At 39.0% G+C, this 15,744-nt stretch overlaps 2 protein-coding genes across 2 annotated transcripts in view; both read left to right on the top strand.

Annotated features, from left to right (window-relative positions):
• Nucleotides 1-15,744, top strand: part of LOC139734396 (zinc finger SWIM domain-containing protein 7-like) — an 84,549-nt gene that overhangs the window by 2,167 nt on the left and 66,638 nt on the right. The gene's annotated exons all lie outside the window — the stretch shown is intronic.
• On the top strand, nucleotides 4,669-15,393 carry LOC139734397 (zinc finger SWIM domain-containing protein 7-like). The gene is made up of 6 exons (XM_071645185.1): nucleotides 4,669-4,747; nucleotides 5,423-5,444; nucleotides 5,893-5,998; nucleotides 6,657-6,735; nucleotides 14,408-14,433; nucleotides 15,268-15,393. Exons 1-6 carry the CDS (start codon nucleotides 4,669-4,671, stop codon nucleotides 15,391-15,393), a joined length of 438 nt encoding a protein of 145 aa, XP_071501286.1.

The raw sequence follows: 15,744 nt of genomic DNA, 5'->3' as shown, positions 1-15,744 counted from the left end.
ATGAGTTTAGACTGGGAGCTTCTCTGATATCCGGTGGAAGGAGATTCCATTCAGCACAGGTTCTCGGGAATAAGGAATACTTATAACAATCTTTTGATGTTTTTAACTTTCTGAAGAAAATAGACTGTTGTTGCCTTGTCGTCCTGCTGTTTTCCAGTGGACTTGATTGTAGATGAGACGTATCCAGAGCATTAAAATTGTAGATCGATTTATAGAGTAATGTCAGTCTAAGGGCAGCCCTACGATGTTCAAGTGGTTTCCACTCAAGGCGTTCAAGCATGTCAGTGACACTGGAGGTTCTTTGGTGGATGTTGAGGACAAATCTGGCAGATCGTCGTTGAATGGCTTCCAGTTGAGTTATATATTCTTTCTGGTATGGGTCCCAAACTGATGCGCAGTACTCTAGTCTGGGTCGTACGAGGGTTTTGTAGGCGATGGATTTGACTTTTGATGAGCAACTGAAGAGATTTCTTCTCAGGAGGCCAAGGATTTGGTTTCCTTTTGAAGATACACCTCGAATGTGATTTGCTCAGTTCAATTTATTGTTTAATTGGATCCCTAAGTAAGTGTGATCTGTAACAGCCTCCAAGATGGTTTCTCCAATATAATAAGTTGCCTTAATTAGGTTCTTTTTATGTGAAATGTGCATAACGAAGCATTTTGTTTTGTTGAATCTCATCTGCCATTGTTGTTCCCACGTTCTCAGACGATCAAGATCTGTTTGAAGGGCCTGACTATCTTGTGTAGTGTGGATCTCCTTGTACATAATACAGTCGTCTGCTAATAATCGAATTATTGAAGAAGAGTCATTAGAGATGTCATTTATATAGAGAAGAAAAAAGAGCGGTTCGAGAACGGTACCCTGTGGAACTCCGAACAGAACTGGTACTGACGTAGATGCGACACCTTCGATTATTACTTGTTGGGTTCGTTTTGTGAGGAAATTTCTGATCCATGTCAAGAGGGCACCCTGAATTCCAATGTTGTGGAGCTTGTAGAGGAGTCGTTCATGGGGAACTAAGTCAAATGCTTTGCTGAAATCCATAATTATTAAGTCTACTTGCCCTTTGTTGTCTAAAATTTTGGTGAGGTCATCAATAAGAAGAGCCAACTGTGTCTCGCAGGAATGCTTCTTCCGAAAACCGTGTTGGTTTTCGTTCAAGATGCCATGGTATTCGATGAAGGACATGATGTTCGTGTGTATAATGTGTTCAAGAACCTTGCACGTTATTGAGGTTAACGAAATGGGACGATAATTACTGACATCTGAACGATTTCCCTTTTTATACAAGGGCGTAATGTTGGCTTGGAGCCAGTCTTCTGGGACATCTCCGGTAGAAAGGGATTTCTGGAAAATTGTTGTTAGGACAGGTGCTACACTGGATGCACATTCTTTCAAAACCCTAGCTGAGATTCCGTCTGGGCCTGGAGATTTCTGGGGGTCCAAGTTTTTCAAGAGCTTTTCAACTCCTTCTACAGTGACTGTGATAGGTGCCATAGCTGGAGAGTCTCCACTATTTGTGGATATTGGAGGAGCATTCATGGTGTCTTCCTTTGTGAAGATAGACTGGAAGTGCTTGTTGAGTAACGAAGCTTTCTCTAAGGCTGTTGTTGCAAATCCGTTTACCGTTTTTAAGGGTGCGATACCTGAAAAGTTTTGTCGAGAGTTCTTGATGTAACGCCAGAAAGGTTTTACATTTCCAAGTTCTAAACTATGCCCGATGTCTGACAGGAACTGAGACCTGGATTTGCGAATACTCCTATCTAATTCACGGCGATATTTCCTAAATTCTGTGTTAGTAGCAGTAGTCTGGAACTTTTTAGCTTTATTGTACAAACGTTGTTTGCGTCTAATCCCTCTGATGTGGGAACGATGAATCCATGGTGCCTGAGAACATTTCCTAGATAGACCAGTGGGTATATGTTTCTCTATTGAAGAAGAAATTGTGTCTTTGAAACAACACCATAATTCATTCACACTTGATTGTTTGATGGCATCTTCTGTGAGAGATTCACCAAATAATCTAATATCTTCGTTAATTTTATCAAAGTTACCCTTTTTGTACAGGTATACCTTTCGACGTGGGCATTTCACTTTTTGTCTAGACAACGCGATATCAGTGAGGACGGCGTCGTGGTCACTCAAGCCAGGTATTATAGTAACGTCTTGAATGAAGGAGGGAGTGTTTGTGAATACTAAATCAAGAACATTTCCATCTCTAGTAGGGGACGTAACAACTTGAGTTAGGTTATAATCAAGGGCCATGTCCAGGAGCTTTCTGCTGACCGAGGGACATTTGCCTCCAGGTAAAAAGGTGTTGTTGGACCAGTTAATGTCTGGAAGATTTGGGTCACCACATAACCAGATGTGACCGTTGCGAGGAATTTTGCTCAGGATTGAATCAAGTTGATCAATACAGTCCATGTCTTTTGTTTTACAACCTGTATCAGGTCTGTAAAACACACCCAGGTACATAGTTTGGTGTCCCTTTGTGTGTATGCTCGCCCAAACCGATTCACACTGTGCTGTAAGGTGTGGTTCTTCACATGCAATCAGTTCAGATTTAATGGCCAGCAGGACTCCGCCACCTAGTGTGCCTCTGTCTTTTCTGTAAACTTGGTATTCAGTTGAAAAAATTTCATGAGAGAAGACAGAGTCATCAAGCCATGTCTCTGTTCCAAATATTACGTCAGGATGTTCTTTTTCAATCAGGGCTTGTAGTGTTGCCACTTTATTTTTGATACTCTGAAAATTGATATTTAGAAACTTAATCGATTGTTTCTCTTGTTTCTTGTTGTCCTTTTTTGGTCGATACTTCGGGGAGGAGGATGCAACTGGAGTGCCTATGTTGGTATTGTTGGTTGACATGGGAGAACTGGACGACAAGTCAGACAGGCAGGCAAAGGAGTTTTCATCTTCAAGAATTTGTGTATCAAATAATGACGAGCCGAAATTTGGGAGGCCACAATTATCGCATATCCAAGAATAAGAAGAATTGCCTAGGATTTGGAAAATCTGGGAGCTCATTTGTATACATTCCTTATGAAGCCAAGTGTCACAGTTATCGCATGCAATACAATCTTGCTTCCACTTGCATGCTTTGGTACATACACCGCACGGGTATTTCACAGGGCCAGGGTTTAAGTTTACATCCCATGCAAGAATATTGGCTAGGAGTAACAATGGGAGCCTGCCCTTTGGATATCCAAGGAAGGGTTTAAATCTGCATTTTAATCCAGAACCAATCTACTGACACGATCAGATGTTCCGTTCAGCTCAAGTGGCTGAGACTAAATAAATGGTTAGAGTAGAGTCTGTATACTATACTAACGCGTTTACTGTTACTGTTCAAGATGACCGTTGCTGAAGATTTGATGTTATCAACAACAAAAAAAAAAAAAACATGTAGAATTCACATACCGACTGGTACACGTATCAGTATTTGTTCTATCTAATCGCAATCTGGCAGCATCACGTTAATTGGACCATTTCAATCTTGGTTAGAGGAGGGAGGTGAGATATCTATCATGCTTTGGTGAGAGTCGGGAACTGAAGGAGAAAACAGCTGTATAATAGACCATTAACTGTTAGATTTCTACTATGAGGACGCGAGTAGGAGCACTCTAAAGTATGTGTATAAGATTCAGCGCTCTAAAGTATGTGTATAAGATTCTAGATCTAGGGTGAAAATACACGAGATGGTGGACTGCACTTGGAAGAAGAAATTTACTCGGCAATAATTGATTGGCAGACAGGTCTAGTAAGTAGTATTAAGTCTGCTGATCCTTAATTCTATTGTTTATGTCAGGAGGAGGGCATTAATTTCCTCAGATAGAGTTTAAATTCAAATTTAAAAAGGAAGTTATCAAGTCGAGATTCCCACTACACGCTAACACTAACAGAGCAGTTAGAGTTGCACAAATGCTGAGAGAGCTCCAATCAATGGCAGTCTCCTTGATCCATGAATGTCGAGTCCACGACGAGGTCACCATAGCGTACAAAATTTATCAGTGGATCTATTGTTATTCCAGCTATGCCGCCTTTCTTGCAACATTCTGGGACTACCAAGCTAGAGGACATCGCCTACAATTTAATCATAACTGTAGAATTCTTTCCTACCACGTAAACTAGTACAGTTTTTTCCCCCAGCGTCATGTATTGTGGGATATTCTACCTTTAACAGTGGTTTCAGTTCCCATCTATTGACTCTGTACAGAGTCCCTATAGCACTGCTCACCCTTCGTTAGCTCTCCAGATGCGATGTTTTTTTACTCCCACTTTTAAACAGCACCCGGTGTCATTGGGTATACTCTTGGGCATAGAGATTGGAAGCAAAGCTTATTTGTCCCATTGTTACTGTTCTGTTCCGTCTCAGGTAGGGTTCATACTGAAAAGATTGGCTGTTTCTCCAGTATCTTTCTAGAGAAGACTTGACATGGTTTATGTTGGCAGCTTTGATGACTTCCTGATAGGTAGTGCATTCCAATTGTTAATACATTTCTTACATTTCTCATGTGTTCCTGTGGTTCCTGCCTAACTATAGTTCTTGTACGAAAGTACTCTCCAAAAATATTCTACTTTCTGTTTTAGTTTAAGATGCATCATATCATGTAGATAACACATAGATTACCATTATTTTTTCATTTTCCTTTCACAGGTCAGGAAGGATGGCAGCAAAGGTCATAGACGAAGTTCATCTCGAGTTACTGCAGCATGCTAAGGCTGTTCATGAGGAGCATGGAACATGTAAGTATGAAAGATAAGTTTACAGTAGTTTGCATACAAAGTAACATTCATAGCAATCATTTTATGTGTGGTCATGTCTTCTAAATTTGTCATTACTCACAACATAAGCTGAGGCACTGTCAACAATAGTTTAAGGGAACCACAGAAGATTTTGTTGTATAGAGTCTAGTGTTCTTGTGTTTTGTTCAAACATTCAATTTATACCATTTTAAAAGTCATTCTGTACTGCTCTTTCCTTGCTGTTTAGTGTATTCAGTTAACCTGGAAGCCAAATTCAGGATACAAAGAACAAAAAGTATGGTGGCACCCTGCATATTTGGATCCTCAGATTTCAGAAGTCATGAATGTTTTTGATAATAGCAGGAATCCACCCAATAAGACACACAGAGAGAAAAAAAATACTATGAATGTAAGTCTTTATTTAGAACTTTGAATGAAATTATGTAAGATAAATTTGTAGAGAAATTTATTGAAAAGAGAAAAGTTCTGTTTATTCTGTATCAAGATAAAAGGAAAATTTACATGAAAGATAATATAACATTTTCTATTATTATTTTCTTGATGTCCTAAAAACAGTTGAAATGCCCTTGCTCAAAGATTCAGTGTATGAAACGGATTTGAGGTTGATATCTTCATTTATGAGTAACTGCTCTTATTTTCTCTTTTCTCTTGCAGTGACCGCTGAAATACTGTCAGCGTAAGTAAGAAAACAAATAAACAATAATATAGTAAGTAGCAATGTGTCAATTCTAATGTATGTGACTTGAAAATCAAAGCAAACTCATGAAAGTTTTAAATTTCACTATAGAACTTACACTAGATTTCAAAATACTTTAGCAGCATGCTTCAAAAATAAAGTCAGAAGTTCTAGACCTCACAGCATTCACAGACTATGAATTTTAGACACCGATAAGCAAGGATTTCACAGTTTTCATTTAAGGAAATCCTGCATATTTACATTTTTTTCAGGCTACTTTCATGTATAGTTTTCTTTGCTGTAGAGTTTGCTTGAGTAGCTTGTTGAAGGATCATTTTGATATCTGTATGTTGTTCATAGAACAAGTGCACACATGAAGATTACAGTGATGCTAGTGTGTACCAGCAGTATCTTGAGAATATTTGGTTTATTTCTGTCTCTTTACCAGGTTGCATTTCATGTTTGGTCCTCCCTTACTGCAAGCCTTGGATCTCATTGACCACCAAAATGTGACCAAATTAACTGGCACCCCCTCTGGGAGAGTAGTATATGAGGTAAACATGTTGGTTTGTTAGTCTCTGATGTCAACATTGATCATAATTCATTTATTGCAGTGTCTTTATTCATAGATAGAATTACACATTCATTCAGGTTCATGATTTTGTTATTGTACCCATGGTTTCTATATTGCTTGCTGTGCCTCATGCCTCTGCCGAAAGGAGCCTGTGACATACTAGTTATCAGATCGTTTCTCCATCTGTCATGATAAAATTATGATCCACAAACTTTTGTCAATATGTAAATGTTGGGCCACAATGATGTCCCTTTGGCAGAATATAGGCCTACAGACTTCTGGAGAAGGTGTAGACATCCCAGTTACACACAGACAACAGTCCAGTTGCTCTAGTTCTTTCATTTTTCAGTGATAAGGTTTATTTTATTTTGTTTTGGTTTTTTCTGGAAAATAGCTCCTGGTTACACTCATATCACCAATAGAATATCAGTTTAGCTGTGTCATGTCTGTTTTGTGCTAAGCTCCAAAATTAAAATTGAATTTGATACTAGCAGAGGCAAAGTCAACTGAATGTTCTGATTGCTTTCTGCCTGTAGAAAGGGTACTGCAAGCCTTTTGGTCTCCTTGTATGTGATTTTCAATAGGCCAAACTGCATTCTCCACGTAATAAGTCTTTGCTTAATTCCTGTATCACACAGGTCGTTGGCAGTTCTGGAACACCATATCTTTGTCTTCCAAGTGCCCAGTATTGTCCTTGCCCATTTTTTGCATTTTCAGGTAAGCCATAATCCCATGGATACACATGAATGTACACTGAACTATTAGCTCATGGTGATAAGCACAATCACGGTATGCAATCATGACTTTCTCAGTTTAAAAAATTGTAACTTCTAAAAGAATGTACCAACTGACTTAAAAATTCACATGCAGCATGCTAAGACATCAGTAATCACATGTGGTAATACAATAGCTAATTTCTTCTCATTTACTGTTAAATATCAAAGATTGATTACCAAAAAGTCCCACAAAACCCATGTAATGCGTCAAAAAAAGCGTTTTACAACTTTACGTAAAATCAAGATTTGAGGTCCGAATTTTAAGTCTACCCCTATGTGTTTGGTATCAAATTAATGGATTTCTTCCTGGCATTGCTTGCATGCAACAAAAAAACAGTGGTCCTTTCAGCTGGAGAAAGTTATGAGGTCTGAAATCCCGTCCTGGTAGGAGTGTAATGCTGGCTTATTTTTGTGACATTGTGACCTTTTAACCCGTGCTGTACAGCTATGCATGGAGAAACAGCTTATTTTTCTACACTACAACATGGTGTGCTGTTTGCCAATAAATGTTCAGCCGGTTTTGAGTTTTGAGCCATTTTCAAATGCTGAGGAAAATAAGTGCAGCCGTTTTTCAGTATTTTCAATGAGGTATATCCTAATTTGACTACTTAAAAGAATCTTTTCCCCTTATTGAATATCCTTTTTTTTTCAAGCCAGGAATTGTACATATATAGAAATCTATTGTGTGAAAATTTTAGCAAATTTGAGCGATAAGAACTTATTTTTTTTTTATTTTTACAAAATGCTGAGAAAAAAAAAGACCGATCCATGCCCATGTTATACTGCATGAAGGTGATATGATAAGTGTTCAGTGTTCATATTTCAATGCATGTTCAATTCTAAAAATATCATAAGCAAAAACATAGTATTTTGGCTTAATCATTGTTTGAGTGTCACAGCTTGGATATCAACTCAAGTCATCATAAATCTCACATTCATTCTTCTATCTGTGTTTACAAACATGAGAATGGATCCAAACACTGTGCACACATTCAAGGTCAAACTGTACAGATAATTTTTTGATGAAAAATATCATATCTTTCAAAGTACCAGCCCTAATTTCATAAAACTGTGTAATAATGGCCAATATATGTCTGTTACCTATTCCTGAAAGTTTCACCTCTTCACTCTTTGGCAAAAAAGTGAAATATGATAAAATATGTAAAAGTGGTTTTATTTGAATTCAAAATAATGCCTACAAAATTGATCATTCATTTCGAGAAGTGAAAATATGACATTTATTCATATTTTGTGATATGTCATGGCTATGTGCTGGTGGTGAAGAAAGGGATATTTATCAGGAAGTTCAGCAATATCAGATGAAAAAAACATTCTCCTTTTTTTTTATGAATTTTTCCAATATACTGTATTAGTCATTTTAATGTAATTCGACCCCCCTAATTAAAATGCTAATTTATGCACAAAAAATGCAAAATTTGGACTCTTTCTTTACATGAAATGAAAATTTGAACACTCCGCTACAACAAACAGCAAAAAAAAAGCATTTTCACCAAGTTTTTTCATTTTTCCCCTGTTACGCAATTGCATACCCTGATTGTGCTATTGACCTCATGTATTTAAATGTCTGGCATGCATCATGCTTTTATAAATACTTTTTACAATTTCAGCTTCTTTTTGAAAACTCCGTGACAGATTTTCACTGAACTTGTAAGGTAGCCTCCCATCATGTTTGCTGTGTTCTTCGTAGTCGATCACATTCTGCAAGATGCTTGAAAAGTGAACTTGATTTTAGTGCTTAGCCCTGCTGGGTCTCATCATGTTGTTGTTGTTGTTGTTGTTGTGTGCGTGTGTGCGTGTGTGTGTGTGTGGGGGGGGGGATTTGTGTTATTTGCAGCGCATTTTAAATGAGCATTTAAACCCCAAGTGAGCAATCAACAAAATATTTTGTGCGGTTGTTTTAGTTCATACCTGTCAGATATACACTGAACGAGTACATGCCAACCTTCCGGGTAGAAGTTAATTTCTTGCTTATTTGGTTCAGTATCGATAAGAATCACACATGAACACCGAAGAAACAGGGAGGAACTGATAGTACTAGCCTAGGCCCCCAAATCAAGCAGTGACTATCAAGAAAACATGTATGCTGCCCTCTGTCATTCACTTTGGGTAATGCAATGAAGAACTGGAGAACGCATGGAAGTGTTGCATAGCCCACTTCACCTCAATATGTATAAAGGTGAAGTGGGCTCGGCCTCGTACATGATGGGTGCTGCATTATTGTCTCGCCCACCGGAGGTGAAGGCGAGACTAAGGGATCCAAATGGCGTCCGTCCGTCGTCCGTCCGTCGTCCGTCCGTCGTCCGTCACAAATGTTAAAGTTTACCTGCAAGACTCTCTTATGATGCATAACTTGGCAACTGTTACAGCAATGGCAGTCACACTTGGGTGATAGAAGCACTAGGGGTATCTTCATGTTATGGTGTTGTCAGAGGTCATGTGATGATGTCAAAGGTCATTTGAGGTCATATATTAAAGAGTATGTGCAAGACTCTCTTTTCTACGTTAAAGTTTACCTGCAAGACTCTCTTTTGACAAATAACTTCACATACGTTGCTTGGATTACAACCTAACTTGGGTCATAGATGCACTGGGGGTACCTTCATGTTATGGTGCCGTTGGAGGTCACCGGATAAGGTCAAAGGTCATTTGAGGTCATACGTTAAAGTTTACTTGCAAGACTCTCTTATCACATGTAACTCGACACATGTTGCTACAATGGCAATCAAACTTGGGTGATGGATGCACTGGGGGTACCTTCATGTTATGGTGCCGTAAGAGGTCACATGATAAGGTCAAAGGTCATTTGAGGTCATACGTTAAAGTTTACTTGCAAGACTCTCTTATCACACGTAACTCAGCACATGTTGCTACAATGGCAATCAAACTTGGGTGATGGTGAGAGATGATGTCTCTTGGGAAGTTGAAGGTAACCACAAGGTCAAAGGTTACAGACAGGGGTCAACGAACTTTTAGGGCCCAATGTTAAGTTTTTAGGGCGCATTTCGTTTATGGCTCATAACTTTTGATCCCTTTGTCCGTTTGTGACCAAACTTGGATGGAAGATGTCCCTTGGGGAGGTGAAGGTCGTCACAAGGTCAAAGGTCACAGACAGGGGTCAACAAACTTTTAGGGCCCAATGTGATGTTTTTAGGGCACGTTTTGATTGTGGCTCATAACTTTTGATCCCTGTGTCCGTTTGTGACCAAACTTGGACAGTAGATGTCCCTTGGGGAGTTAAAGGTTATCACAAGGTCAAAGGTCACAGAAAGGGGTCAATAAATTTTTAGGGCCCGATGTTAAGTTTTTATGGCGCGTTTCGATTACGGCTCATTACTTTTGATCCCTTTGTCCGTTTGTGACCAAACTTGGATGGTAAATGTCCCTTAGGGTGTTGAAGGTCACCACAAGGTCAAAGGTCATAAGCAGGTCAATTAACTTCTGGGAGTTATAAAAAATATTAATTCCTTGTGCGCGAATGGGCGAGACACAATTTGGCGATTGCCTTGTTTTTATGTATAGGTGTGATGGAGGAAAGACTGCTGGCAGACGTTGCAGTATGTTCACTTTGTCTTTAATTCTGAGCTTTCAACTGAGTTACCAGTCTTTTTCAAGGGCATGGGACGCATACAAAAACGCAAAAAAGCAACCTTGTACGTGATGGGTGCTGCATTATTTTTATACCCCCGCCAAACGAAGTTTGAAGGGGGTATATAGGAATCAGCGGACGGTCGGTCGGGCGGTCGGTCGGGCGGTCGGTCCGTTGCAAATCTTGCGTCGCGAACTACTTCCTCAGTTTTCAACCGATTCCCATAAAACTTGGCACAGATGTGTGCCTTGGGTTGTAGATGTGCAAGACGTATTTTTTGACAGTACCCAAAAGTACGTTGCCATGGTAACGGCATATTATGGGCAAAAATGGGTACAAATCTTGCGTCGCGAACTACTTTCTCAGTTTTCAACCGATTCCCATAAAACTTGGCACAGATGTGTGCCTTGGGTTGTAGATGTGCAAGACGTATTTTTTGACAGTACCCAAAAGTACGTTGCCATGGTAACGGCATATTATGGGCAAAAATGGGTACAAATCTTGCGTCGCGAACTCCTCCCACAGTTTTTGATCAATTTTTATGAAATTAGGTACAGATGTTCATCTGAATATGTTAATGTGCAAGACACATATTTCCGCAGTGGCAAAAAGTGCGTTGCCATGGTAACGGCATGTTGGTAAAATATAGGGCAAAATGCTTCATGGCAAAACTGCTTCATCAGTGTTCTTCCAATTCTCATGGAATTCATATTGAATGTTTGTCTTAGGATTTAGGTCAGCATGACACATTTCTTGACAGTGACAAAAAGTATGTTGCCATGGTAACAGCTCACATATTATGAGCCAAAATGATGGAAAATTTTGTGTTGCAAACTACTTCCTCAGTTTTTGCCCAATTTCCATGAAACTTGGTACAGATGTGTGCCTTTGGTTGTAGATGTGCAAGACACATTTTTCGACAGTACCCGAAAGTACGTTGCCATGGTAACGGCATATTAATGGCAGAAGATCAAGGAAAGATCTTGCGGATTTAACTACTTCCTCAGTTTTTTGACCAAAGCTTATCAAATGTTGTTTTGACCAAAGCTTATGAAATGTTGTTTGGCAGGGGTATAACCAGTCACTGTAGCGACATTTCTAGTTATGTATAGGTGTGACGGAGGAATGACTGCTGGCAGACGTTGCAGTATGTTCACTTTGTTGTCTCGCCCACCGGAGGTGAAGGCGAGACTAAGGGATCCAAATGGCGTTCGTCCGTCGTCCGTCGTCCGTCCGTCGTCCGTCACAAATATTAAAGTTTACGTGCAAGACTCTCTTATGATGCATAACTTGGCAACTGTTACAGCAATGGCAGCCACACTTGGGTGATAGAAGCTCTAGAGGTATCTTCATGTTATGGTGTTGTCAGAGGTCATGTGATGATGTCAAAGGTCATTTTGAGGTCATATATTAAAGAGTATGTGCAAGACTCTCTTTTCTATGCTAAAGTTTACCTGCAAGACTCTCTTTTGACAAATAACTTCACATAAGTTGCTTGGATTACAACCTAACTTGGGTCATAGATGCACTGGGGGTACCTTCATGTTATGGTGCCGTTGGAGGTCACAGGATAAGGTCAAAGGTCATTTGAGGTCATACGTTAAAGTTTACTTGCAAGACTCTCTTATCACATGTAACTCGACACATGTTGCTACAATGGCAATCAAACTTGGGTGATGGTGAGAGATGATGTCTCTTGGGTCAAGTTGAAGGTAACCACAAGGTCAAAGGTTACAGACAGGGGTCAACGAACTTTTAGGGCCCAATGTTAAGTTTTTAGGGCCCATTTCGTTTATGGCTCATAACTTATGATCCCGTTGTCCGTTTGTAACCAAACTTGGATGGAAGATGTCCCTTGGGGAGGTGAAGGTTGTCACAAGGTCAAAGGTCACAGACAGGGGTCAGCAAAGTTTTAGGGCCCAATGTTATGTTTTTAGGGCGCGTTTTGATTGTGGCTCATAACTTTTGATCCCTATGTCTGTTTGTGACCAAACTTGGACGGGAGATGTCCCTTGGGGAGTTAAAGGTCATCAAAAGGTCAAAGGTCACAGAAAGGGGTCAACAAATTTTTAGGGCCCAATGTTAAGTTTTTACGGCGCGTTTCGATTATGGCTCATTACTTTTGATCCTTTGTCCGTTTGTGACCAAACTTGGATGGTAAATGTCCCTTAGGGTGTTGAAGGTCACCACAAGGTCAAAGGTCATAAGCAGGTCAATTAACTTCTGGGAGTTATAAAAAAATATTAATTCCTTGTACGCGAATGAGCGAGACACAATTTGGCGATTGCCTTGTCTTTCTCTGCCAGCAGTTATTCCTCCATCACACCTGGATTCCTAATTATACAGGGCTTGTCACTAACTTTTTCTTCTTTTATTTTCTGGTGACCTATTCAGGATTCTAAAATCTCTAAATCTGAAATTTTGGTGGCCTGGGAAAAAAAAAGATGTAGTGTCCCAAAATAAATGGAAACATGACAATCTAGTTTGAATCAATGCTTTGATTCTAAGCCTTTTGGGAAATTTGGTAGCTTAACCTATATATTTTTTATGCCTCCACCACGAAGTGCGGAAGGCATAATGTTTTCGGGTTGTCCGTCCGTCCGTCCTTCCGTCCGTCCGTAATGAATTTTGTGGACAGCGTAACTAAAAAACCTTTTAAGGTAGCCTAATAAAACCTGGCATGTATGTGTATTACGGGGTGAAGTTGTGCCTATCAACTGTTGGGCGCACATGCTCAAGGGCAAAGGTGAAAAGGTCAAGGTCAGATACATAAAATTTCACTATTTCCACCATATCTATGCCATGCCTGCAGATATTTTCTTGAAACTTAGTGTATACATGTATTACCCAATTAAGATTCTCAGGTGAAAGTTTGGGGTCATGAGGTCAAAGGTCAAAAGGTCGAGTAAAAATATTAAAACTTCACTTTTTTCTCCGTAACTTGGAAATTGTTCAAGGTATCTTCATGGAACATTAGTATATATACATGTACTGACTGGCAGTGATTATCTAGAGAATTTAGGGTTCATGGGGTCAAAGGTCAGGGGTCAAAGGTCAAGGGCAATACTTCAAAATTGTGCTATTTCCCTCATATTTATGCAATGCCAGCAGGATTACTTTTTTGACACTTAGTGTATGCATGTATAACCTAATAGAGATTCTCTGGAAACTTTCTCTCTTTTTTTGCCTCAAAGGTCAAAAGGTCAAAGATCAAGGGAAAGTGCTGAACTAACTTTTTCCTCCATATCTCGGAAGTCGCTCAAGTTATCTTGACTCTTTCTACATATTTATGCATTTTCTGCCTGACAGTGATTATCCTATGAATTGTAGGGTCAAAGGCCAGATGAAAATGGTAACAATGTACTTTTCAATACAAAAATTGCACTCTTCTCCATACCTTGAAAATTACTCAATACATAAACAATATGAATGGGTCAAAGTCAAGTTAAGGTCCTTAAATCCCCAAATACATGCTCTCCTATTCATCCAATTAAACCTAGGTCAAGGAAGGTGAACATTCAACACATTTGTGACAAACTTGTCATTTTGATATTTTGCCAATTTTGTGAAGATGTAATCACACATTGTCCACATGTACTATAGACCTATTACAAGAATCATGCCTTATGGCGGAGGCATACCAGTCGCCTTAGCGACATTTCTAGTTTATTTTTATTTTTTGCCCCAGGCCACCAGGCCACTGGGCCGCTGCTAGGACTAGCCCTGGTTTATATACAACGCGGGTATATATGTATGTGTATGTGTATGTGTGTGTGTGTGTGTGTATGTGTGTGTAAATATATGTTGTTGTTTTTTTAGTTTGCCTTCTTTGTAACCATATTCTGGCTCCTGACCAAGGTGTTCCATGATATCTACCATGTTAATCTAGAAATGCTCAACAACAGTCATTTATTGTGTATTTGCTTGTGTTACTGACTGCCCAATGTTTTACTTTGTTTACTGTTTGTAAGAATTATCAAGAACTAGTAATTTTATTCTCTTGCAGTAATCAAGAGGCAAGATGCACCCATGGTGAGTAATTACTTGTGCTAGAAATTATATTCAATTTATTTCTCTTATGGCTCACAAGCTTTCATCCATTGATTAGTAATTTCCAAATGAAAAATATCAAATACATGTATTCAAAAGGGCAATCATATAGAGTGGTACATTTTCATATGATTTTCCGCAAACCAGATGGTACAGTGTACTCCCACTATATCGAACATGGTTTATGGAGAGAGAAAGAGATCTGAAATCAGAGAGTAACATGCAAAATGTGAACATAAGAAGATGAGTGTGAATTTGACAGAAATGAGGCAAAATACTGAAATTCAGTGAGTCCCACTTTGTGTCATCTAGGAGGTGCCATCTTGGTAAAGTTATAATTTGTGTTCATAATTGATATCTCACTATCACATTTTGTCAAAATGAAAATTTTCTTCAAAGTATGCATTTTCCATGATTATGTACAGGATTTATAATACATGTATTACGTTCTTGTACATTCCCAAAGAGATGCATTTTACTTATCAAAACAACTGTTGCTCCAAGGATGGCAATGTTGCATATGTGGGGCTCATGTTCAAACATTCAAACCTTCCCATTTTTTCCCCAAATGTACTCAAAAATGTTTTACAGGTCTATGGCTTGAATACACATGTACAATGTATGTGTGCTTTCATGGAAACAATTTTTAAAGTGTCAGTTACCCCTCAAGGTACAACTTTTGTGTGTGAGTGAGTGTGTGTGTGTGTGTGTGATTGTAAGGTTACTCACCCAAAGATTATTGTACTGAATGCTTAACTTTTTGCCATTCCATCATGAAAAAAGTAAAGGATTCATTCTGTTTTTTCTCTGATCTAGTGTAAACACATGTTGGCCGTCTTACTGGCATCAGCGATGGGACTGGCAAAGGAGTCTACATCATCTGATGATCATGTGATCAGTCTTCTGCTATCATGTACCAAAGTGGATGTTGATCTGACGTGAAATGTTGTGAGACTATAGACATTTCGATTGACAGATTTTCTGTCAGAGTCATACGTAATTTGTGTGACAATAAACAAACTCCATATAGAGAGATGTGAGTGAGTAGATGTGTTGGTTCATTTACTGTCACTGCTACAGTGTATGAAAATGATCCCTTTAAGACAATAATTGGATACACTATACCCAGCTCAAGTATCCAACATGTCATGTTGAAAGAGATGGATGGAAGTTAACACTCAAAGAGAGAGAACCACAATGATGCAGCAATGAATAGCCCAAAGTCATGGTGATATTTGGTGATATAACATCTGCTAGGAAAGACAAGACCAAAAAATAAGAGTTTAAGTTTAT

This window comes from Diadema antillarum, unplaced genomic scaffold (genome assembly GCF_040938485.1).
Source record: "Diadema antillarum isolate AM-2024a unplaced genomic scaffold, OU_Dant_1.0 seq00000525_RagTag, whole genome shotgun sequence".
Classification (NCBI taxonomy): Eukaryota; Metazoa; Echinodermata; class Echinoidea; order Diadematoida; family Diadematidae; genus Diadema; species Diadema antillarum.
This window is presented reverse-complemented; position numbering and strand designations above follow the sequence as displayed.